This window comes from Mustela nivalis, assembly GCF_964662115.1.
Source record: "Mustela nivalis genome assembly, chromosome: 17".
Lineage (NCBI taxonomy): Eukaryota > Metazoa > Chordata > Mammalia > Carnivora > Mustelidae > Mustela > Mustela nivalis.
The window spans coordinates 14,254,489-14,277,288 of NC_139036.1; the positions used below are offsets into that span (position 1 = coordinate 14,254,489).

The 22,800-nt window shown below is 51.8% G+C and overlaps 1 protein-coding gene across 8 annotated transcripts in view; it reads right to left on the bottom strand.

Moving 5' to 3' along the window:
• Positions 1-22,075, bottom strand: part of PEMT (phosphatidylethanolamine N-methyltransferase) — an 84,981-nt gene extending 62,906 nt beyond the window's left edge. Inside the window, exons 1-3 of one of the 8 annotated variants that reach the window (XM_082707671.1) lie at positions 21,970-22,015; positions 13,373-13,446; positions 191-298 (exon numbers count right to left, since the gene is read on the bottom strand). In XM_082707671.1, the coding sequence (XP_082563797.1) occupies positions 191-283 (93 nt within the window). In that variant the 5' untranslated portion in view covers positions 284-298; positions 13,373-13,446; positions 21,970-22,015. Of the gene's footprint in view, positions 1-190; positions 299-5,291; positions 5,430-12,336; positions 12,525-12,668; positions 12,873-13,071; positions 13,307-13,372; positions 13,447-16,712; positions 16,929-21,969 lie in introns of those variants that run through there. The other 7 variants (XM_082707678.1, XM_082707675.1, XM_082707673.1 and 4 more) reach the window with 7 other exon arrangements.
• Between the last annotated feature and the right edge of the window lie 725 nt (positions 22,076-22,800).

Below are 22,800 nucleotides of genomic sequence, written 5' to 3' on the forward strand. Positions count from 1 at the left end.
AGCAGCCCAGGACTGTCACGGCCCGCACATCATGGGATCCTGGCCTGGCCAAAATCCCTTGGGCTCTGACCTCACTGGGGAAACAGAAAGGACGATTCCGAACTGGCCAGAGACGGATACAGAGAGAGAAGAGCCGTCCGTCTGTCCGTGCACACAGCCAGCCCACACAGAGCCGGGCTAGGGCGCTTACCACATTCCAGAAGAGCGGATTGAAAGTGATGGTGAGGATGGCAGCCACGAAGCAGGGATCCGAGGGGTCCACGTAGCCCAACAGCCGGGTCATAATGTAGAGGTCTGCCTGCAGGGACAGAGCAGCGTCAGCGGGAGACCCGCCCAGTCCCCCGACGGCCCCCGCCTGCCGGACATGGAGTGCAAAGCCCCCAGAACTCAGAAACATAGTTACCCTCTGGGAACACGCCGGGAGGCTCGGGCACAAGCAAGTCCAGCAAAGGTTACTATAGTGTAATCATAAAACTGAAGATAAAAAGCCAAAACCCAATCAGCCGCATCGTGCCCTGTCAGACGGTGGCCGGGCAAGTGGCAGAGGAGTGGTGTGCGGGGACGTTCGGCCAGGAAATCATGAGCAGCCAGCACCCTGATGGGGAAGGAACACCACCAGGACCCTTGTCTGGGTCACCACCTGCTGTGACTGGGGCCACACCTGCAGAGGGCTTTGGAGGCCCCAGAGCAAACCCCAGGGGCTGTTGTTCGTGGGAAGACACGCTCAACCTCCCTAGTAATCAGGTAAATGCGAACTAAGACAGCAGCCCTGTCCCTCCTCCAGGGCAACCTGAATGAGGGCCAGGCTTGAGTGCTGGGGAAGGCGTGAAGCAAAAAGGCGTGCTCCCCCTTGTCAGCAAGGTCACTCCCAAGTGCCTGTTCCAGAGAAACTCACATCGAGTGTACAAAGTGCATGTGCTTGCAGTGAAAAAAACAAGCATAACCGTCCACTTATGGAAGAATGGCCACATAGAATAGGCCCATTCCTAAAGCAGCAAAGCTACTGAATTCAAACAAACTTGCCATTATATGTCAAGTTGTGATATTCTTTTAAAAATGTCCAATGAACAGAGCAAGCTGCAGACTTCCCACAGCATATACACATATATACATTTTTAGAAAATAACACATAACCACACATTGTACTAAGTGTTTCCTGTGTATGTCTTTTTAAAAAGACCCTGGAGGGAGCCCGGGTGGCTCAGTTGGTTAAAGCCTCTGCCTTTGGCTCAGGTCATGATCCCAGGGTCCTGGGATCGAGCCCCACATCAGGCTCTCTGCTCAGCAGGGAGCCTGCTTCCTCCTCTCTCTCTACCTGCCTCTCGGCCTACTTGTGATCTCTCTCTCTCTCTGTCAAATAAATAAATAAATAAAATCTTAAAAAAAAAAAAAAAAAAAAAGACCCTGGAGAGCAATACACTGGATTCATGCTACTAGCCACATCTATGGCTAAAGTTTCCCACCCTCTATCATCCACACTCAAGGATGGAGCGCTCCCTGTGGCGGGACTGTTCCCCACACCCCTGGCCGCCACCCCCTCGGGGCCAGTGGCACCAAAATGTCTCCATACATGGTCCCAATGTCCCCGAGGGACAGCACTGAGACACCCTTCCTGTAGAGATGGTGGGAAGACTCTGGAAAGTCACTAAGCACGGAAGATGTGGCCAGGCGTGTCCTTGGCACATGTGGGCCTCCTGTCCCAGTCAAAGACAATCTTCATCTCTGAGGGGCCAAGGGCAGAGCTGAGAATGAATGAGCCAACAAAGGCACTGCTAAGGGAACATGGGATGAAATGGCTGAGGGACAGAGTGGCCACATGAGTGCCCAAGCACATTATTAATAAACAAATGACAAAGGGGGAACCAGTCAGCAAATAGCGAAGGGTGACAATGGAAGCACAGTCTTGCCCCATGCTGACCACAGTGTCTGGGCACCCTGTGGGTGCTTGTCGACACCCAGCAGGCAGGCAACCCCACCCCCTGCCCTCCAGCCTCCTTCTCTTCTAGTCCCAGGTCAGACGCCCCCTGGAGGCCCCCCAGCTTGTCAGGCAGAACAGTGGAGGCTCGGTGGGTCCCGCAGGTTCTCTCCGCTCTGGGTTAGGGGGTGGGCACCTCACAAAGCCTGGGGCCCTCACGGGAAATTCCAAGTTGCCCTGGAGAACACACCAGAAGAGAAAAAGCCGCTCGTGAAGGCCCAAACAACTAGAAAAGGCCTCGGAACAGGCTGTCCTCCCCTGGAGTTGAGACAGGTACATCTCAGCCCCAAAGCCCCTAAAGCCTGGGACTAAACCAAAGAATGTTCTATCTTCTGTTTGAAAGGAAATGTTTGTTAAGTACCCGATTGCAAGGCCCACTGAGAGGTTGCGATGGGGTTGACTGGTGAACAGGAACCCCAAGAGGCATGGAAAGAGAGCTGGCCTGCGGAGCCACCAGGCTGCTGCTCTGGTCCTGCTTGGCCACTTTCAGAGCAGTGCCTGCCTCACTGCCCCCGCTCCTCGGTCCCCAGATCAACCCTAAACACCCAGTTTGCCTGCCATTGACCCTTCCCCATTCTCACTGAGGAGTCAATCTGTGCCTTGACCCCATTGTTCCCACTGCCCTCAGGATGGGGCACCCTCGCCCCAGCCAGCCTCCCATGCCTCATTTCCTGCCACACTCTGGACCCCGGGCGTCCTCACCTGCACTGGGCTGGCTCACCCATTCCAGGACTCACTGACAGGTGATGATTCACCTGCACCCACCTCACCTGTGATCCTTCTTGCCCACCCTATCGCTCACACCAAACATCATGCTCTAGACTCTTTTACAGTGGGTCTGCACGTGTCTGAAATACTCTCTATCCCTCTGACACTTCCAGACGAACTCCTATTCACCCCTGAAGACCCGGCGGGAGCATCTCCTCTACCTTCACCCATGGCACTCTCTTCTATGTCCTTAGTGCACACGGTATTGTGATTATCTGGTTATCTGTCCCTATCTCATACTCATCCCTCCGGGCGAGGGGCCATGTTTTCCTCCAACTTTGTGTCTTCCACCCGGCACAAAGAGTAAATGTTTGCTGAGTGAACGGTGGCCCTTGTTGCATCATTAGTAAAAAGCAGAGGCTAAAGGTCTGGAAGGGCCCTCCAGCTCAACTGCCTGGGCTCCTAGGACTCTGATACCCTCCCTTCTGGCTTCAAACTGGAGTCAGGAAACTGCCCAAGCAGCCACCGTGGAGATTCTGCAGGTGGACGGCCAACAGCGGCCAGCAGATCCCTCTGTTTCTGAGGCGACAGATTCACAGCTGCCCAAGCACTGTGCTTCATCAATATTTTTATGGCACCTTTTAGGTTGAGAAATCAAGTAGTGTTCACAAGTGTTGGCGGGAGGCGGGATGGCCAGACCCGGGACGGGATAGGGCTTTCTAAGGTTCTTAGAAACCTCAGGGCTGGGATCTCTTCAAGGCAGTTCAGTCCCTAGGGTGTGCAGCTCAGTGGAGAGAGTGCGGGTGGAGCACCAGGGGGGTTATCAGCAGTCCTGAAGCCCTGCCCCCTCCCCCGAATTCTACTACCCATCATCCCCTCCAGATCCTACTTGCAGCCTTAAGCTACACCGTAAGCTGGGCACCCACACCACCCGTCCACCAGAAGCTGCACACAAAAGGCCCTCTAAGACCCAGGCTTGCCCTCTGAAACATCACAAAGCGGAGCATAGGGCCAGCACACCTGGAACGTGAAATATCCCCCCACTTCCCCACCAAGAGCCTCCCACCGACTTTATCCTCCATGGTTATCAGCAGCCTCGTTTTACTGATAGGCAGAGTTATCCGCAGGCCTGATTCTCCAGGCCCCCCTCTGTGCTCACACAAGGCTGTCTCAGGATCCCCAGTGACCAAGACGGAGGAAAGATGGTGAAGTGTGAGGTCCAGAGCAGGGACCCATCCAGCTGGAGAGAGGGTGCAGGTGATGGCCACTGCTAGAAACCCGGGGATGCCAGCAGGAGAGAACTAGACCAGTGCTTCAGGGCAGGCCCATGAAGGTGCAGGCACATGGATGGTGGCTGCCTGGGAAACAAGGTGGGGCACTGGCCAGGAGCCGCACAGGGCATTTTCGGGGGTGATGGAAGTATCTGCCATCTCAGCGGGAGCCTGGCCAGCCTGGATCTTGCACATTAGACCTTCCAACTGGACACAAAGGTCTACGCATTTCACTGTGTGTAAATGACACCTCCCCAGAGAGGAAAGTTTCCTCACTGGGAACCGTGAACTGTGTCCCCTGTCTCCCCACTGGCCTTGGGGGAAACCGTAGCCTCTGGAAATGCCGAAGGCATTTCTAAGGATTCAACTCAATGTCATTCTGAGCAAGCCACCAGGGAGGTGACACTCTGGGGGGAGTCTGAGGACTACAACCCGACCCCTCCGGCAAGAAACTTTCCAGTGTAGATAACAAGATCAAAGAGGCTTTATTTAAGGCTGGCATACCTCATCCTGGCAAGCACTGTGGCTATTCCTACTTTGCAGATAAGAAAGCGGAAAGCTCAAAAAAGCCCCCAGATCACAGGCAAGAGGGGGCAGAGCCAGGCCACGTCCAGACCCGCCCTTCCAGATTCCAGACCGAAACTGAGGCTTTCTGTCAGGACTTAGAAATGCTGCAGCAAAAGCCTCAAATACTCCCAAAGAGACAGAGCAAATGAGCAGGTCAAATTTGCCGCTTTTGCCTTCGGTGGGAGCTGAGGGGAAGGGAAACTGAGGCACTTACGGTTAGCAAGCCAACAACACCAGCCAAAGCTGGCAGCCAAGGGATATCCAGCAGTCTCCCAAGACTGAACCGGTTAAAACTGGAACCTCAGCCCCCACCAGGTCCCAGTGCCCTCAGGTCAACCTGTCTTGGTGGGAGGAAAGCATCCAGTTACCCGGGTCACCTTGAGTGCGAGGGATCTGCGTTGCCTGGAGAACGGCCTGCTTGGCAGGAAAGAATGACTAATGTCCACTGGGGTATTCCTCCAAAGGCCTGAGCGTCCTTTCCTGATTGCTGTCACCTCCCAGAACTCACGGCAAAGGGCGAACCCCCCTCCCCAAAGCGGCTCAGCAGAAAAGAACAAAAAATCCCCGATCCCAGGTCCCTCGGTCACCCCTGCATACCAGTGGGCTGCCTTGACCTAAGGGGAGGGTCTTCCCCCCCCTCCTCTCCCCCAACCGTATTAAAGCAGCAAAAGCCCTGGCTTTCTCTCCCGGGTCATTCTAAGAATGGAATCCCGCTCCAAGGTCACAGACGGCAGAGTTCTGTGTTTGAAAAGAGGACAGGCACTACCTACCGAAACCGGGAATAATTCCACGCGGGCCACCGACGAATAGGCTCGGCTACTGACACCCTACGGGTGGCTGAGGAAGTGGCTCATAGCAACTTCACTTTACTGCGGGCTTGGAGGACACTTTAGGGGGACGATCTGCTGTGGGTCAACAGCACGCAGGGTAACATTGTGACATCCAAACAAACAGTAGGGGCCCAGAGAGTCAAAGTCGCATCGATTGTAAGTGGGATCCACACAGCACATAAGGCAAAGGGCAAGAGGAGCTGGGTGAGGGAGGGAGCCAGAGGGGCTGGGGTCCTCCAGCCCGGCTCTCCACCAGTGTCAAGTATGTCTTCGGGACCACAGCCTCTTCTGCCTTTCCCAGGGGACCCTCAAATCGCTCCCAGCATTCTCTACAGAGTGGGTAACTTTTGGTTAGAGCTCTGTGTCTGACACAGGACACAGACACAAGAACGAACATGCTAGATTCTCAGAGTTTTACTAAGGCAGGACCCAACCTCGTCTGTTCTACTCTGCATGGGGTGGGGTGGGGGGAGCATCTGGTTCAGAAGAAGGTCTCCGGGCAGCTCACAGTGCGAGCTGAGGTCAGATCACTCCCACCTTCCGAGAGGGACCACAGGTAGGCTTTCTGTGACCAGTTGCAGCCTAGGGTCTCCCCTGGATGACACGGGGGTGATAAGACTGCAGCCCTCCAGTCTCCGAGGTGACATTCTGGACGGAGGACAGACCGGGCATGAAAGTACACGGTGCTGAGGGTGCTCCCAGGCTGAGGCTGTTCTGTCCTCTCCCTTTGTTTGTTAAATAGCGCAGATGGACACCTCACCTCTTTCTGGAGGGGCCCTCTGGGGATACACGCATTCTACGGAAAAGGTGGAGAGAGGACACCGATCCAAGGACTGTAGGCTCCACGCTAGAATCGGAGGGCATTCGAGCTTTGGAAACCATCTCAAGACAGGAGGTTTGTTGGAATGTCACAACACCATGGTAGTCAGCCACAGCCGATTTCCGGAAAAAAATGTCGCTTTGAGGCATTCCTACATCCCACGGTAAGAAGAAATGGCCAGCAGCTGCTCTAATTCCCCAAATCTGTAACTCCTTCCGGGAAAGGCAAAGACGTTCATTCACCCATCAATCAACTGCACCAGGTGCAAAAAAGGCTCTGGCAGCTCCTGTGCACCCTGGTCAGTGGGGCCAAAGCGAGCCCCTTTCCTGGGAGTGGCACCCACAGGCAGGTCCTGCGCTTTTCATCAAGGCCCTCATCTCCTCCGCCTTGGGTCCCCCTCCACTTCGTGATCATTAGCTGCGGACCCCTTTTCTTTACACTCACCCTCGAGGGCTCAGGACCACCCCACTAGGGTGATGCTACAGCATACTTTTATCGAATACGTGTTATATATTAAAAGCAGTAACAATAAGCCAGCTGACCTCCCCTGGGAAGTTACTGGACACCAAGCCCCGGCTTTAATGAGGCAGGACAGAGCACAGCCCTGAGCCATGGCACCCCAGCCTAGTCCAGCTTGAGGAACCCTGTGTTGACTTGGGAAAGTCACATGCACTCTGATGGCTTTGAATGAGAGTGGCACATGAGACGGCAAGGAAAGCGTTTATAGCACAGTGAGGGGCACCTGGCAAGGCTGGATAAATGTTAGCGTTATTCAGGCCATGCAACAACACCATGGGGCATGCTCATCTTCCAGATTAAAAAACTGAGGTTATCACATGAAGAAAAACCCGACAGAACTAAAAGATGAAACAGACAAATCTGCGACAGCAGCTGGGGCCCTCCACACTCCTCTCTTAGAAGTGACAGAGTAGGGACGCCTGGGTGGCTCAGTTGGTTAGGCAGCTGCCTTCGGCTCAGGTCATGATCCCAGCCTCCTGGGATCGAGTCCCACATCAGGCTCCTTGATCAGCAGGGGGCCTGCTTCTCTCTCTGCCTCTGCCTGCCACTCTATCTGCCTGTGCTCACTCTCTCTGTGAAATAAATAAATAAAATCTTTAATAAAAAAAAAATTAAAAAAAAAAAAGAAGTGACAGAGTAGGTCTGCGGAAAATCAGTAAGGATGGAGATGGCCCGAACATCACCACCAACCACTTGGCCTGACTAATGTTTATAGAACATTCCACAATAACAGCAAATGACACATTCTTCTCAGGCACACATAACATCCATGGAGACAGACCATGGTCCGGACCACAAAACAAATCAATCAGTCTGTCTATCTATCTAACTATCTATCTATCTTTCTTTTTCTTTCTTTCTTAAGTAGCCTCCGCACCCAGTGTGGAGCCCAGTGGGGGCCTGAACTCACAACCTTGAGACCAAGACCTGAGCTGAGATCAAGAGACAGACGTTCAACCAACTGAGCACCCAGGCACCCCAAACTAATCTTATATTTAAAAGAATCAGAAAGCATAAAAGTATGTTCTCAAATCATAACAGAATTAAACTACACATGAACAGAAAGATACTTGTTAAAGTACGTACTTTCAAACGATCCATGCGTCAAAGGGGAAGTCGGAAGGGAAATTTTAACATATCTTGAACAGAATGAAAATGAAAATACAACATTATCAGAAATTGTGGGACACAAGGCTGAGAGGTAAGAGTTACATTAATGAAGAAGAAAAGGCTCAAAACAGTAATATATGCTTCACCCTTAAGAAATTAGGGAAAGAGGGCCACCTGGGTGGCTCAGTGGGTTAAAGCCTCTGCCTTCGGCTCAGGTCACGATCCCAGGGTCCTGGGATCTCTCTGTCAAATAAATAACATCTTTTAAAAAAAAAAATGTTATTTATTTATTTGACAGACAGTGAGCACAAGCAGGCAGAGAGGCAGGCAGAGAGAGAGGAAGGGAAGCAGGCTACCCGCTGAGCAGAGAGCCTGACTCAGGCCTCAATCCTCAGATCGTGACCTGAGCTGAAGGCAGAGGCTTTAACCCAATGAGCCACCCAGGCGCCGCATAAATAAAATCTTAAAAAAAAATAAAAGAAAGAAAGAAATTAGGGAAAGAAAAGTAAAATAAACCCAAAGCAAGCAGAAGGAAAAAACAAAAGCAAAAATCAATCAACCAAAAATAGAAAAACAGAGAGGAGAGAAAAATCAAATCTGAAACATGTTCTTTGGGAAAAACATAAAATAGATAAACCTCCAGTTACACCAAGCAAGGGAATAAGAAGACACAAACTGCCAATACTGAGAATGTAACGGGGGCTTCAACACTGACCTCACAAGCATTACAGGGGTAATAAAAGAGCTTACGACCACAAGCCAGCAACTCAGATCAGATGGTCCCATCATGGAAAGACATAAGCTAACAAAATTCATTCAACATATAGTCCTATATTTATTTTTTTAAAAATGAATTCACAGTTAAAGCTCTTCCAAAACAGAAAGCCCCAGGCCCTGAAGATTTCACTAGATGAATTCTACCAACTTTCAAGGAAGAAATGACACCAATTCCACACAATCTCTCCCAGAATACAGAACAGAGAGACCACTTCATAATTCACACGAAGAGGCCAGCATTGCTTTAACACCAAAACCAGACAGAGACACAGCAAGAAAACTACAAACCCTATCCATGAGCTGAGCCATCCAAATCCTTAACAACAACAACCAAAGCAAATCTAGCACTACAGACGAAGGATAACACCTCGGGACCCTGCATGGCCCTGGGAATGCAAGGCTGGTTCGATCATCAAAGCATTGATGTAATTCATCACATTAACAGCCAAATAAGGAAAAGCCATGTGATCATCTCAACGGAAGCAGAAGAAACCGAGGTTCTAGAAGGTTCAGTGACTTGCCCAAGGTTATAACGAGGGCCTGCTGTCTTGACTCTGACCCAAAACACTGATGACAAAAATTAGGTCCTTGAGAACTTTGCAAAATCAGTCATCCAATCAAACAGACTGATAGTTACTCTAATAAAGTAACAGCATTAGAAGAATCCAAAGATTCTTCTAAACAAGCTGTATAGCAGGCAAACATCTTCCCCCAAAAGCCAGTCAAGATCTCCCACGTCTGTCCCTGGGATTTTACCTCCCACGGTTTATCAGGCTCTCGCAGCACAAATGGAAACTGCACAACTCAACAGGCCTGTCTGCCATTGTGGCCTCGAAGCTTCCTGAACACAAGGGCTTACCTTCTGAACACCACCTTTGACAATTTGTAAGGTTCCTCCATACCCTTGGCTCATTCTGGGCTTCCTCATAAGCCCCATTTACTATCCCTGATTTACAGATCAAGAAACTGAAGGGCACCTCTTGACACATACACTAAGTGAAACCAGCCATCTGCTCATGAGAACAGGTGAGTCCATACAGAAAAGGGCATGACAGGGGCCCACGTGACTATGCCTGGCCAGACTGGGTTCTCCAAGGAGCCAGTATCCCTGGGCCCCACTGGAGCCATCTTCTGAGTCCTGGAGGCATCTCTGCCCGAGGACAGCAAACTGGAAGTCCCTGCTGCGATCCATTACAAGCCAGCTTGCTTCATGCCGCTGGCAGGCCAAGGAGCAAGGCTCTGGAATCCCATGGCAGGGAGGGCAAAGGGCTATGAAGGGCCACTGCCAGCAAGGCCACAGTAGATACACTCCTCATCCCAAAGGGTGATCTTTTTTTTTTAAAAAACAAAACCAAAATTCCGTATCAGCTGGAACAGGTGCAGCAAATAGCTGGTTAAGGGCATTGTACCCAAGGGCCATACTGTTCAGAATATACTCTTAAAAGGAACGCTGGAGCACCCAGTGGTAATTGGTTGAGCTTCGACTCTTGACTTCAGCTCAGGTCATGATCTCAGGGTCATGGCATCAAGCCCCACGTGGGGCTCTGCACTCAGCAGGGAGTCTGCTGGGGCTCTCTCCCTCTACCCTACCCCACCTCCACCCCCACCCCACTCCTATGCTCTCTCTCTCTGTAATAAATAAAGAAATCTTAAAAAAAAAAAAAAAAAGTAGGGGCGCCTGGGTGGCTCAGTGGGTTAAAGCCTCTGCCTTCGGCTCAGGTCATGATCCCAGGGTCCTGGGATCGAGCCCCGCATCGGGCTCTCTGCTCAGCAGGGAGCCTGCTTCCTCCTCTCTCTCTGTCTGCCTCTCTACTTGTGATCTCTGTCTGTCAAATAAATAAATAAAATCTTTAAAAAAAAAATAATGTCACCAATTTTTTTTCACTTTTTAAAATGTGGCTACTAGAGAAGTTTACATGATAAATGGGACACATTGCATTCCTATCGATGGTGCTAGACAAGCAGGCTGACATCCTGCCGCTCAGATGCCTGTGGAGGAAAAGAAACCTTGATGCTCACTTGGGTCAGCAACTGACTGGCATCTTTTAAAGATCTTTTAAAAGTAGAGACTGAGGGGGCGCCTGGGTGGCTCAGTGGGTTGGGCCTCTGCCTTGGGCTTGGATCGTGATCTCAGGGTCCTGGGATCGAGTCCCATGTCGGACTCTCTGCTCGGCAGAGTGCCTGCTTCCCTTCCTCTCTCTTCGCCTGCCTCTCTGCCTACGTGTGATCTCTGTCAAATAAATAAATAAAAATAAAAATCTTTAAAAAAATAAATAAATAAAAGTAGAGACTGTGATTGAAGGAGGAGGAGAACGACCACAGACAAATACATAATAATAATGTTGTGTTGTTGTTGTTGTTAAGAAAAAATTCCTTTGGTAACAGGAAGCTTAACTGTGCCCACTAACGCAGCAGTGGGAAAAAACCGAATTTTAGTCAGCTAGGGTCACCCTGACCTAGTCCCAGGAGCACTCCCAGTTCTCTCCAACCCCACAGTCCCATCACACTCTGGAGTAAGGGAGAAAGCAGAAAAGCCTGTCCCACGTAAACCCAGTTAACCTTCCCCTCCCCATGGCTGATTCTTACTCCTGCTGCTAGATCTAGAACATGGCCTTTGCTCATATGACCCTGCAGCACCCTAACACTCCACTGGGCCTGTGTTGGGCCCACTGTCCCCTTGCACTGTGGCCTCTGGCTCAAGGACGTCCCACCTCAAGTTAATGGTGACCTACCGTTCCCCATAGAGTCATTCATCCAGGAAGCAACCACTCCCTAAGCCAGGCAATGCTGAGGGTCCCCCTGGCATTCCAACTGCTCTTTTCATCCAAGATTTGCTCTGGTAGAAAACACCTAAAGTCCCACCACTGACCATGTGGGCCCAGAGATTCTCTAATGGCCATTTGTGGTTTAAGATTCTAAGGATTCCATGAGATACCATCAACCTGAGGGAAGCTGTTCTTCCTCTCTCCTGCTTCCCACTTACCAATGTCAACTCACCCTGCACTCTCTCAGGGTCAGCCGCTCGCCTTCTCTTTGTTCCTTGAACAAACACCCCCGCCTTTCAGGCCTTTGGCCTGCTGTCCCTGCTGACCAGAGCTTATCACTAGGTCTCAGACCACAGGTCACCTCCTCACAGATACAGGGATTTCCATCCCACCTTTCTGCCAGCTACTCTCTGAAACATTGACCAGTTTTACTCCCTTCAGAGAATGTTCCATGCTCCCAGGCTGGTCTCAAAGACTGGCTGTCACCAGTGAATAAATAAAGGGGAGAAACGCTCTAGATTAAAGAAAGGCTGCTCCAGGCAGCGACGGAGCTCCCAGGCTCCACGAAGAGCCACTGACTGATGACGAAGATGGAAAGGTGCGAAAAAGGAACTCCGATAGAAGGCAGAATGCAGGAGAGGACGAGCCATTGGAAAGGGGAGCCTGGGCCTGGGGAGAGACACCAGGAAAAGACAAACCCTCTGGCCTATGAGTCTGCCAAGGGTCCGCCGCCCGGGACAGGGGGCTCTCCAGACGGCAGGGCCCGTCACCCCATCCTGGCGCAAGGCTTCGAGGTCGTCCACTCTTTCCACCCATCCACCCGGGAAGGAGGTGATGTACTGACGCCAACTCTGGCCAGGGGACGGGCGCAAACCTGTCTCTGGCCTCCTCCGCAGAGCTGGCCTCAAGCCCGGGTAGGGGGACGGAACTGCGGCCGGGGCCCCGCAGTTCCCACGCACCCACATGCTGCCACCACGTACACTCCCAAACACACCTGCTCGGCCTCCTTCACAGGCCTCCACGCCCAGTTCCAGCTCCACACCCTCCCACTCAGGCAAAACACACACAACTCTGACCACACAATGCCAGAGGCGCGCGCACACATGCACACTCAGGAACTCACTCTCTGACACACACAATCCGTCACACGAGCACACACACGCGCCACGCCCTCTAACACGCAGCCCCGCCCCGTCCCGCCCCCCGTTGCCTGGCAACAGGAGCCCCGCCCACTGGGCGTTGGCTGCCTCGGCAGCTGCTGGCGGGAAGACCCACCCGGCCGCGCGAGCCCTCCCCGCTTCCCCGGCCGCACGGCCGGGTCCGTACCTGCCTAAAGTCGACATTGCCGAGGCCTCCGCAGCAGTCGGGCCCCGCCACAGAGCTGCTCATCAGCTCTGCCCCCGGCCGCCACGTGCCCCGAGCCCGGCCACCTCTAGGGGGCCTCCGCCGGGGCCTCGCGGCCGCCGACTCACCCCCCAAACCTGCCCTGTCGTACCGGGAAGCTGTGCCGCCCGGGGCGCTTTCCCTGTGACCCCAGTTTCTCTCGGCCTTCTGGGAAACGTAGTTCCCCGTCCCCGCGAGCCGCCACTGTCCTGGAGCTCGCGACGGTATCTCGAGGAGCCGAGAGCTACTAGCCCCAGGGTCGTACGCCGCGGTGACCGCCAGTTCCGAGGGGACTCTCCCCTAGACCCTTCGCTCTCCGGCTCCCGGACCCGACCCGCCAACTGACCTGGCCTCCCTGTCTTTGGCTGGCGACGGGGCTCAGAGCCGGCGGCTGCGGGTCCTAGGTCTAAGTAGCTTTCTGCGCAGCCCCCTGCGGACTTGGACTTTGGCCCAGGCTCGGGGTCCCCCGCCCCCCCTCTGAGATTTGCTTTTGGCCAGAGGCGGTGCAGGCCGATCACACCCTGTAGCCTCCTGCAGAGGCTACTCCTCGGGACCCTAGGCCCCCGCCCCCACGGCCTCCCTATTCTTTGGCGCGGGCAGAGACACCTCCTCCACTCCTTTGTTCATTCATTCTCTGGTTCACTCACCGGGTACTTGCTGAACTCGAGTGTGTGCTGCGGGTACAGTAGGGAACAATACAGGTCCCTGCCCTCACTGTCTCCTAACAGAAGAGACAAAACATGAATAAAGGATTATAAGCTGGAGAAGTACTGTGATGGAAAGAAACTGGGGGCCAGGTCAGATGATGGTAAGGCAAAGCACCTTAGGATCCCCTTGCGGAAGGCACGATTGGAGAGAAGGTGCAAGACCTGGGAAGTGTAGGGCCAGGGCAGATTTGGAAGAGACCAGCAGTGCAAAGGCCAGGAGACAGGGCAGAATTAGGCGTCCTTACAGAATCCAGAAACAGCTTATCATCTGTGGAGTAGTGGCGGAGGAAGAAGAGTGGGAGGGAAGGAGATTAGGAAAGCAGGTGGGATTTTAGATGGTCAGGTCCAAGAGAAACCCTCTGGCAACTAGGTGTTAATTTAAATGGGAAAACAGACTCAGAGTCCCAGATTTGTGCAGTCTCCCAGCCAGCTGCAAGCCCAGGCTGGACTTTTGCAAGGTGGGCAGCTTCCTCATTCAGGTGCCCTGCTTCTCGCTTCTCTCAAGCTTAGCCCTGAGTACCTACATCCTCCAGCATTTGCTGGGCAGTCGCAGTGTGCTTGTCCCTTCTCTGACCCCTTTACAGATAGCCCAACATTTACAACATCCTTTGGGTGGGGCAGCCCACCAACGAGATAGGGAGGACAGGAAGGATTCTGGCTTTGAAGCAGGCCCTAGGTCTCTGGCTAGGGGCAAATTTCATTCTCCTCAGAAGTGAAAGGGAAGAGGCACCTGGGTGACTCAGTTGGTTAAGCATCTGCCTTCAGCTCAGGCCCTGATCCAAGGGTCCTGGGATTGAGACCCACATGGATCTCCCTGCTCAGCAGGGAGTCTGCGTCTCCCTCTCCCTCTGCGTGTGCACTCTCTCTCTCTGACAAATAAATAAATTAATCTTTAAAAACAAACCAAAAAAAAGGAAAAGGGAAATACACATCAGTAAAACTCAGTACACATCTGACCCATGTGAAGTAATGACCATTGGGCACAACAGGGCTGAGTACACAGTAGGGGCTGAAAAGTTGGTTTGCGTACAGACCACTGTCGCAAGAGTCAGGAGTGCTCCCCCTCTCAGGGTGCCCAGGCAGGGCCTGCCAGACCCAGAGTCAATTCTGAGGAGCCCGTCAAGGCAGAGTGCTCCGGAGGGCATTCCCCACGACCCCCACCCCATGTCTACCTTCCCCAAGCCCCAGTTGTCTCCTGACCTTCCTGGCCACTCTTGTTTTTTTAAGCCAGAAAAATGAGTTTGTGTGTCTGTTTGGTGTATCTGGGAACAAAGAAAGGTAAATGTCAGAGGTCACACCAGAACTGATTCAACTAGAGGAATCCACTTCTCCACCCTGAATCCACCCCCTGCCCCTTTCTGTGAAAACACCCAGATCTGGAGAAGGCAGACTGCAGCTTCAAATGTGATGGGAGTGGTTCAGATCAAAAGCCTCCTGCCCAAGATAATTTGGGGCAGAAGTCTCTGCCGGGCCATTTGAAAACTCCCAGGTCTGAGAGCTTTTAGGATCGTCAAAGCCAACCTCTCCTGCTGGAATATTTCTTTTTCAGCATCCCTAGCAAGTAGCAAAGTCACTTCTGTTTACATACCTCAAGTGACAGGAGGCTCACCACTTCTTGAGGTAGCCTGCTCCAGTCTTGGACACAGTGTTTCATTCATGAAACAGACTCAAAGCCACCCTTCCTAAGGTTTAACAAATACAGCTCCTTTCTAACCTCCGAATTATCTCTCCTTTCCCCTTGATTATTCTTCAGATAATGGGAAGCCGTTATCACAGACTATCTCCCAGGTAGCTCCAGGGCAAACATTTCCTGCTGCCATCTCTGGCCAGGAATTTGACACTTGCTCTGAGGGGATCAAAACTAAAAGCCATTTCTTCATTGCCTTTCCCTCCCTCTCCCCCTGCCTCCACTGGCACTGGATCTGGCTGCCTGGCCCCCAGGAATTACTATAGTGGGCTTTTATTACGAAAATTAGCATCTGCTGATCGGGTGGCTTTGGGTAAAACCTAAACCTTTCCCTACTCTGAATCCATTTACTGTCCATAAAATAGGTTTAACGATACCTCTCGAGCAAGGCTGAAATAAGGATTAGAGTTAGCAATATGTGCAAACGTGCCCAGCACACAGTAGGTTCTCAATAAATGTTTGTCTCCCTCTCTTGCAATGTAACTGAGACTCCACAACTGCGGTCACACTCATAACATTCATGGGCACGCTGGCGTCTAAGGCCAGCCCAGCTCAGGGGTGCACTGAGTTCCCAGGAGAGATGAGATGAGAATCCAGCATGAGCAGACAGCTTGCGGGGGTGGCAGTGGGAGTGGCAGGTGGTACACAAGGAGCATGTTATCAGTAACCATGGGTTACTGATGGGTTTGCAGCCATAATGCCCCGCACGTCCCTCCTATATTCAGGCCCCACTGCCCACCCCTTGGCCCAAGGAGGGTCCAGGAATAGGAGAGAAGCAAGTTCAGCAGGAGGCCGGGAGGAAGCTGGGGCAGGACAGAGCTGTGGATAATGAGTAAACCCTCCCTTCCTCCCCAGAGTCAGAAAGGAGGCCAGCCCCCCCCCCCAACTTCCTATGGCTGGGAAGAGGGCTCAGCGGTAGACTCACCTGAATCCAGCCATTTAAGGCCCCGGCAATTCCAGCAAGAAGTGGGGACTGGCTAAGACTCCCCGACCCCTCCGTGGTGCACGGAGCAGCCAACCCCTGCCTTCACACTGGCCTCTTTGCTGCTCCAGGAACACCCCAGGCACACCCTCACCTCAGAGCCTTTGTACAGATGATGAGCATTCTACCTTGGAATGCTCTTCCCTCCAAAGTCCTCCCAACTCCCTCCCTCCCTCCCCTCCTTCCAGTCCAGTATCACCTTTCTGGCCTGTGGAAAACATCAACCACCCCCTACACTCTGCATCCCCTCCCCCACTTCTTCATGCCCTGTAGGTCAGTCTCCCTGGGGTAGAATGTGAGCTTGAAGATGGAACTTTTTCATGCCTTTATACACAACTCTCTCTCTCTCTGTGGCACCTGGATCATGCCTGCCATGAAGCAGGCTCTCACTAAGTAATGAAAGAATGAGTGAATGAATTAATTGTTCTACCACTCCTAACTTTTGGGGTATCCGTGGGCAAACCACTTCTCTGAGCCTCAGTGACCCTGCCTATGGAAAGGGGGGGGGGTGTGTGTGACAGGATCAGTGAGTAGGAAATCAAAGCAACCCGTGAGTTATGAAGTCCCTACCCCACCACTCTCTGGCTGTGGGTCTGGGGCAATTGACTTACCTCTGTGTCTCTCAGCAGAAGAGAAAATTCTACCCAGAGAAACAAACCGCTAAGCTTTTCGAGCTCTTGCAAAGCTGTCAGCTCAGCTCTCAGCACCATTTCCCTGCATAAGCCCCCAAACTGCCCTGTGGGGTGGGCAGTGTTATTCTAGCTTTCCTGGTAAGGGAACTGACTTCTGTGGAAGGGACTGGCCCATGGTCAGACTGCTGAGTAAGTGATGTGTTTCAGGCTGGCCAGCCCAAAGCCACACACGGCCTTTTCCCACTATGCAATCCTGCTTCCCTGGGACGGAGGAAATAACATCAAAAACCCAGCACACAGGGGGGCCTGGGTGGCTCAGTGGGTTAAAGCCTCTGCCTTCAGCTCAGGTCATGATCCCAGGGTCCTGGGATCGAGCCCCGCATTGGGCTCTCTGTTTGGCGGGAAGCCTGCTTCCTCTCTCTCTCTCTCTCTCTGCCTGCTTGTGATCTCTGTCAGATAAATAAATAAAATCTTAAAAAAAAAAAAAAAAAAAGAAAACCCAGCACGCAGCCCAGGGCAGGCTCAACAGTTTTTCAAATATTCAGTGTTCAAAACGCATCATGCTTCTGCTCCGTTCTCTGCTTCTTTTCATCACATCCATCATTCAAGGTCCAGATAAGTTTCATCTTCTCTAAGAAGTCTGCCTACTCCCCTAAGGACTAAGGCAAAGCACTCTTCCTCACCATGTCCCCCCCACACCCTGAGGTCCTGTATGGCCCAGGTACAGCCCACCATTCTAGCTCTTGCTCTCTGTACTCCCGCCATGCTGATCTCTTGCCAGTTGCTTCCAGACACAGGGCCTTTGCACCTCCTGTTCCCTGTCAGATATACTCTTCCCTTCTCTTCTTGGAGAGCAAGGACATTTCTTGTTTTGGCCACCATTGCAGTTCTGGCACCTGGCACACACCCAGCACCTGTACCAGTCACTCATCGAATTTACCAAAGGAATCGATGAGTGAAGGAAGGCCAAGACTGAATTTTAGCCCTGGGAAGTTATCCCTCAACAGTGGAAACAAAGTAACAATATTTTCAGACCAAAAAAGGCTGAGAGAATTCATCACCAGCAGGTAAGAGGAAAATGAGTCCAATCAGAAGCCCAAGAACACAGGAAGAAATGAAGGGTTTTAGATGAGTATTAGATGTTCATAAGAATAAATATATCTCATGGGTTAGAATGTTTATCTTGGGAACTGAGGGGAAAGGTAGGAAAAACCCTGTAGGGCCATAGATTTGAACAACATGATGAACCAACTTTCTCCCACATTCTCCTCAGAACTGTCCTCCTCGCAGGTGCAGACCATACATTCTTTTCAAGGTCATAGACAACAATTACCAAAATCAACCATATACCGGGGCATAAAGCAAATCTCAAAACATTTCAAGGGATTGAGATCCCATAGTTTATCCTCCCAAACACTGGGATTAAGCTAGCAAACAAGAAGATGACTACAACATCTCCCCATGTTTGGAAAGGAGAGAATACATTTGTTTTTGAAACCCCAGAGATGAGGGGCGCCTGGCAGCCTCAGTCGGTGGAGCAGGTGACTCTTGATCTCCCGGTCATAAATTTGAGCCCCACGTGTGATGTAGAGATTGTTTACAGATAAGATCTTAAAAAGTAATAATAAATAAACCCCAGAGATGAGATCCCGTGGGCTCCACATGGACTAGTAAGGGCAGCAGATGGTATGAGCACTATACCTGGCTAGACTAGGTCAGGTGACCAATCCCGGTCAAGCCACAGTGGCCGGGGAGTGGCGAGTGTCCAGACTCCGGGAGAAGATGGCATTTCCCATTGACATGGGGTGGGGGTGGGGGGGGAGGCACAGCCTTGAGCCCACTGAGCATTTCAGACCCTAACGGGGCGGCGGGGCCAGCAGAGCAGGACCAAGCAGTCCCTGCCCAAGGCATTCAAAGGGGACCAGAGCATCAGCAGCTCTTTACCTTACCGTGAAAACTGCACAGCAGGGCTATGCCCAGGAAGGAGACAGGAAAGCAAGGGCCAGAAGCAGTCAGAACTAAGGACTGGGGCACCTGGATGGCTCAGTCTGTTTAGCATCTGCCTTGGGCTCCGGTCATGATCCTGGCGTCCTGGGATCGAGCCCTGAGTCATGGAGCTCCCTGCTCTGCAAGGTGTCTGCCTCTCCCTCTGCCTCTCCCCGTCTCCCCGCTTATGTAGCTCTCTCTCTGATACATATAAATAAATAAATAAATCTTTAAAAAAAAAAAAAAAAAACTCTTCCTGAAGGTTTGTCCCTCTGCACGACATGCAACGACACTGAGGGACCTAGAAAGCATTGTGCTGAGTGAACGGAGTCAGACAAAGGCAAGTACCATAGGATTTCCCTCCTATGGGGAAACTAAAAGGCAAAACAAATGAACAAACCAACAAAAAGGAAAACAGAACAGATCCATAAGGACAGAGAACAAAATGATGGTTGCCAGAGGGGAGGGGGAGGGGGAGGGGTGATGAGTCAAAAGGGTTGGGGGGAGAGGGACGACCACGCTTCCAGCTCCTGAGTGAGGAAGTCACGGGGATGAAAGGAACAGCACAAGGCCGTTGTCGTAGTGCTGTGGGGTGACTGACCGTAACTACACTTGGGGTGAGCAAGGTGTCATGTACAGGCTTGTCCAATCGCCGTGTTGTACCCCCGAAACTAATGTCACACTGTGTCTCAGCTATGTGTCAGTAAAAACATAAACCCGTGAAGGTTAGTGACTCCGTGAATAAAGGTGGAATTTCCATCTCCCTGACTCGTCAGCCTAGAGTATGATTACTCCAAACAGTTAACATTAATAGTTGAATAATTATGCTTTATTTAATTTGGCTCTCCCCCCCCCCCATTATTTGTGATGTTGGACATTTTCCCGTGTGCTTTCCTTTCTGACTGGAATAGTGTTTGATTTGCCCTATTTACCGATGCACTTCCTGTGCCTTCTTTCAAAGACTCATGAGCCTGACTCAGCCATCTCTTGAAATTACTTAATGAAATGAATCAGGCTGCTGTCAATTTTATGGGTTTAAAAAACGTTTTGGACCTGCAAAATTTTCCAACCCATCCAAAACGCGCAAGAATGGTACCATAAACCCATATATCCTCCATTTAGGTTTGCCAATGACCGTCTCCCAGTGTTGGCTTTATCTGTTTATATGTAATGATTTTTTTAAGATTTTACTTATTTATTTGAGAGAGACCAAGAGGGCAAAAGAGCAGGAGCAGGGAGCAGAGCAGGGAGCCCAACGTGGGGCTTGATCCCAGGACCCCAGGATCATAACCTAAGCCTAAGGCAGGCAGGCACTTAACCGATTGAGCCATCCAGGTGTCCTGTAATTTTTTTTTTTTAAATCTACCTTTTGAAAGTACGTTGCAGACTTTTTGCCCCTAAATACTTCAGGGCGTATTTCCTAAGAACTATGATGTTTTCCTCCAAAACCTCAAACAATGACCTAAATCAGGAAGTTTCTTGTTGCTACAGGTGCGTGTCTAACATATAGGGCACATGCGAATCTCACCGATTACCCTGAGACCATCCTTCATGCTGTGTTTTGCATGAGGTCCAGGCTCCGGGGTCCATCACTCACCTCCTACATCTGACTTTGATGCAGGAAGTCCCTTACTCTGACTCTGTCTTTCACAGCATTGACATTTGGGGAGATCCCCGAGGATTGTGCAGATGGCCCCTCGGATAGGTTTTGTCACCCATGACTCCCCACAGGCTGTGCCTGGAGGGGCCAGAGCGTCACCATAGTGCTGCAGTGACCTCGGACCTCCAGCGTGAGCTTTGATCACCGGGAGCGTCAGATCTCTCCTCGGAGGGGTGTGCGGGGTCTGTGTCCTGTCTTCTGAGTTATGGGTCTGTCATTGGCTGCTGGTGTGTTATTCCTGCTTTCATAAACCCTGGGCTTTTATAGCCCAGCTTGGGGCAGGCAGCGGGGGCAGCTCAGGCACAGCCAGCTTCAGCAGGGCCCAGGGGGACAGTCATCCCAGCCTGTCACCAGGGGGCCCTGCTGCCTGGTCCTTGCGTCCTTGAGTCCTGGCATCCAAGCTGTGTTTACAGAGGACCCCAGGGCCACCTCCTGGTCTAGCCTTCACCCCTCCTTGGGCCTCACATCGTGGGTAGAGCAGACTGCTCTGTGCCATTGACTTTGGGCCTGTGTAATCTGCTTTGGTTGACAGGATGAGAACAGGCATAACCTAAACAGAGGCCTCAAATGAGCTCGTGTGGTTTGCTTTGATTTCTCGTGCTCTCGTGACCTCCCGCAAGAAGCACACATCCTCGGTGACGGCCGCCCCTTTAGCCTGGGCCCCAGAACCAACACACGTGGGGGAGACCTGAACTCAGTTTGGCCCAGCTGACCCCAGACTGTAGCAGAGCCCCCAGCCGAGTTCAAACTAGACAAACCAACCTACCCTCACCCCTGCAGACCCGTACACGAGCATAAACAACTGCTGTGAGCCCTGGAGTCTGGGGAGGTTTGTTACGCAGCAATACTATAGCAAGAACTGACTGATACACTCTGGGTTTGAGGACTAGCCTGGGTAGCTCCTAGAAGCATCTGCAGGCCTTTGCTTCATCAGTATAATGGTATCATACCGTACTGATCTTATAAGCTGCTTGTGAGGCTCAAAGGTGAAAATGCTCTCAGAACAGCGCCCAGAGCACAGAAAGTATTTAGTCCCGTGTTGGTTATATTACACTGTCCACCACTGCAGCTAGTGTTACCATAAGTAGTGACCCTCCGGATCCAGTAAAGACCCCAACCACCTCACCCTCAAGGACTAGACAGTTGGAGGTTAATGAACAGAAAGGAGAGTCAGTCCTAGGTGAAGGGGAATGGCCCCCAGGACCACTCTGCCCTGTCCCTGAGTTGCCCCCTCTCTGACCTGGACTCCCCCAGGTGAGCACTTGAATAGGCTCCTTGGGGACCAGACGGCTAAGTGCCTGCTGGTGAGGGCCGACCAGGTCAAAGTGACCCACCGGCCATGGAAAACTCAGAGCAAGCCTATCTCCCCCGCTTCAGCCCAGGCCTTTGAAAACCAGCACTTTTAAATGACAGGCCAGCTACAGAGCCCAGGCGCTCATGGGGGCGTGGGTGTTAGTGTCTGGTCTGTGTTTCCAGGGCCATGGGTGAGCTGTTCCCAAATTCAGAGGTTTGCCTGGGACCTGACCTCACAATGACACCCCTCTCCTGGGCCGGACCCTTCTGAGGTCCCATCCCAGCTCTGCCACTTACCCACGAATTCATCCTGGGCAAATGTCCCGACCTCCTCGAGCCTCGAGTTCCTCATGGGCTTGTCATGGGGTCAAAGGCAACAGGCCCTTTGACCAGCCCTCTGTGGGCGGCCTCTGCAGACCTACGGGAAACTCAGTCATTCAGAAAGAGGAAGAGATGAACACAGAGGGGCCGGGGAGGTGCAGGCTGGTGGCCACAACAGTGAATTCACGGGGAGGGTTCCCAACGCCTAGCAGCTTGCAGGGGGTACCATGGGACCCAGGGGCACAGATTTCATCTCCTCCTGGCTGCTTCATGTTTTGTGTTTTGTTTTGTTAATCAGTACACTTTAGAGTACTTTCTTGGCAAAGTGAGCACAGAGTACAGAGAGTTTCCACATACTTTAAAAAAAAAAAAAAATGGGGGTGGTGCTCAGCTGTAAAGCTTGCAAATCTTGATCTCAGGGTCACGAGCTTGAGCCCCAGGTTGGGCATGGAGCCTAATTTAAAAAAAAAAAAAAAACTGTATTGAGATAAATGTCATTATTTTAACCACCTTATCTTCTTTTACTTTTTAACAATAGATAATCACTTGAACCATCTGTGATGGTGACTTCAACCTTGACCGCTGGCTTACTACCAAGGGTTGGGGTGGGGCATCTGCTGCGCAGCACATAGAGACGGTGCTAATCCATGAGTCGTTCGTGGGTCCTCATCTGGCTCAGATCTCAAATCTTAGAACCTTCAGCACTGGGAGATTTTTCTTGGAGTGATTCTCACAGTCTTGGTAGGCCGGTCCCTTCACACTAGGATTCTTTGCCTTGGAGCCTCTGACCCAGTCAGCTCGTATCTT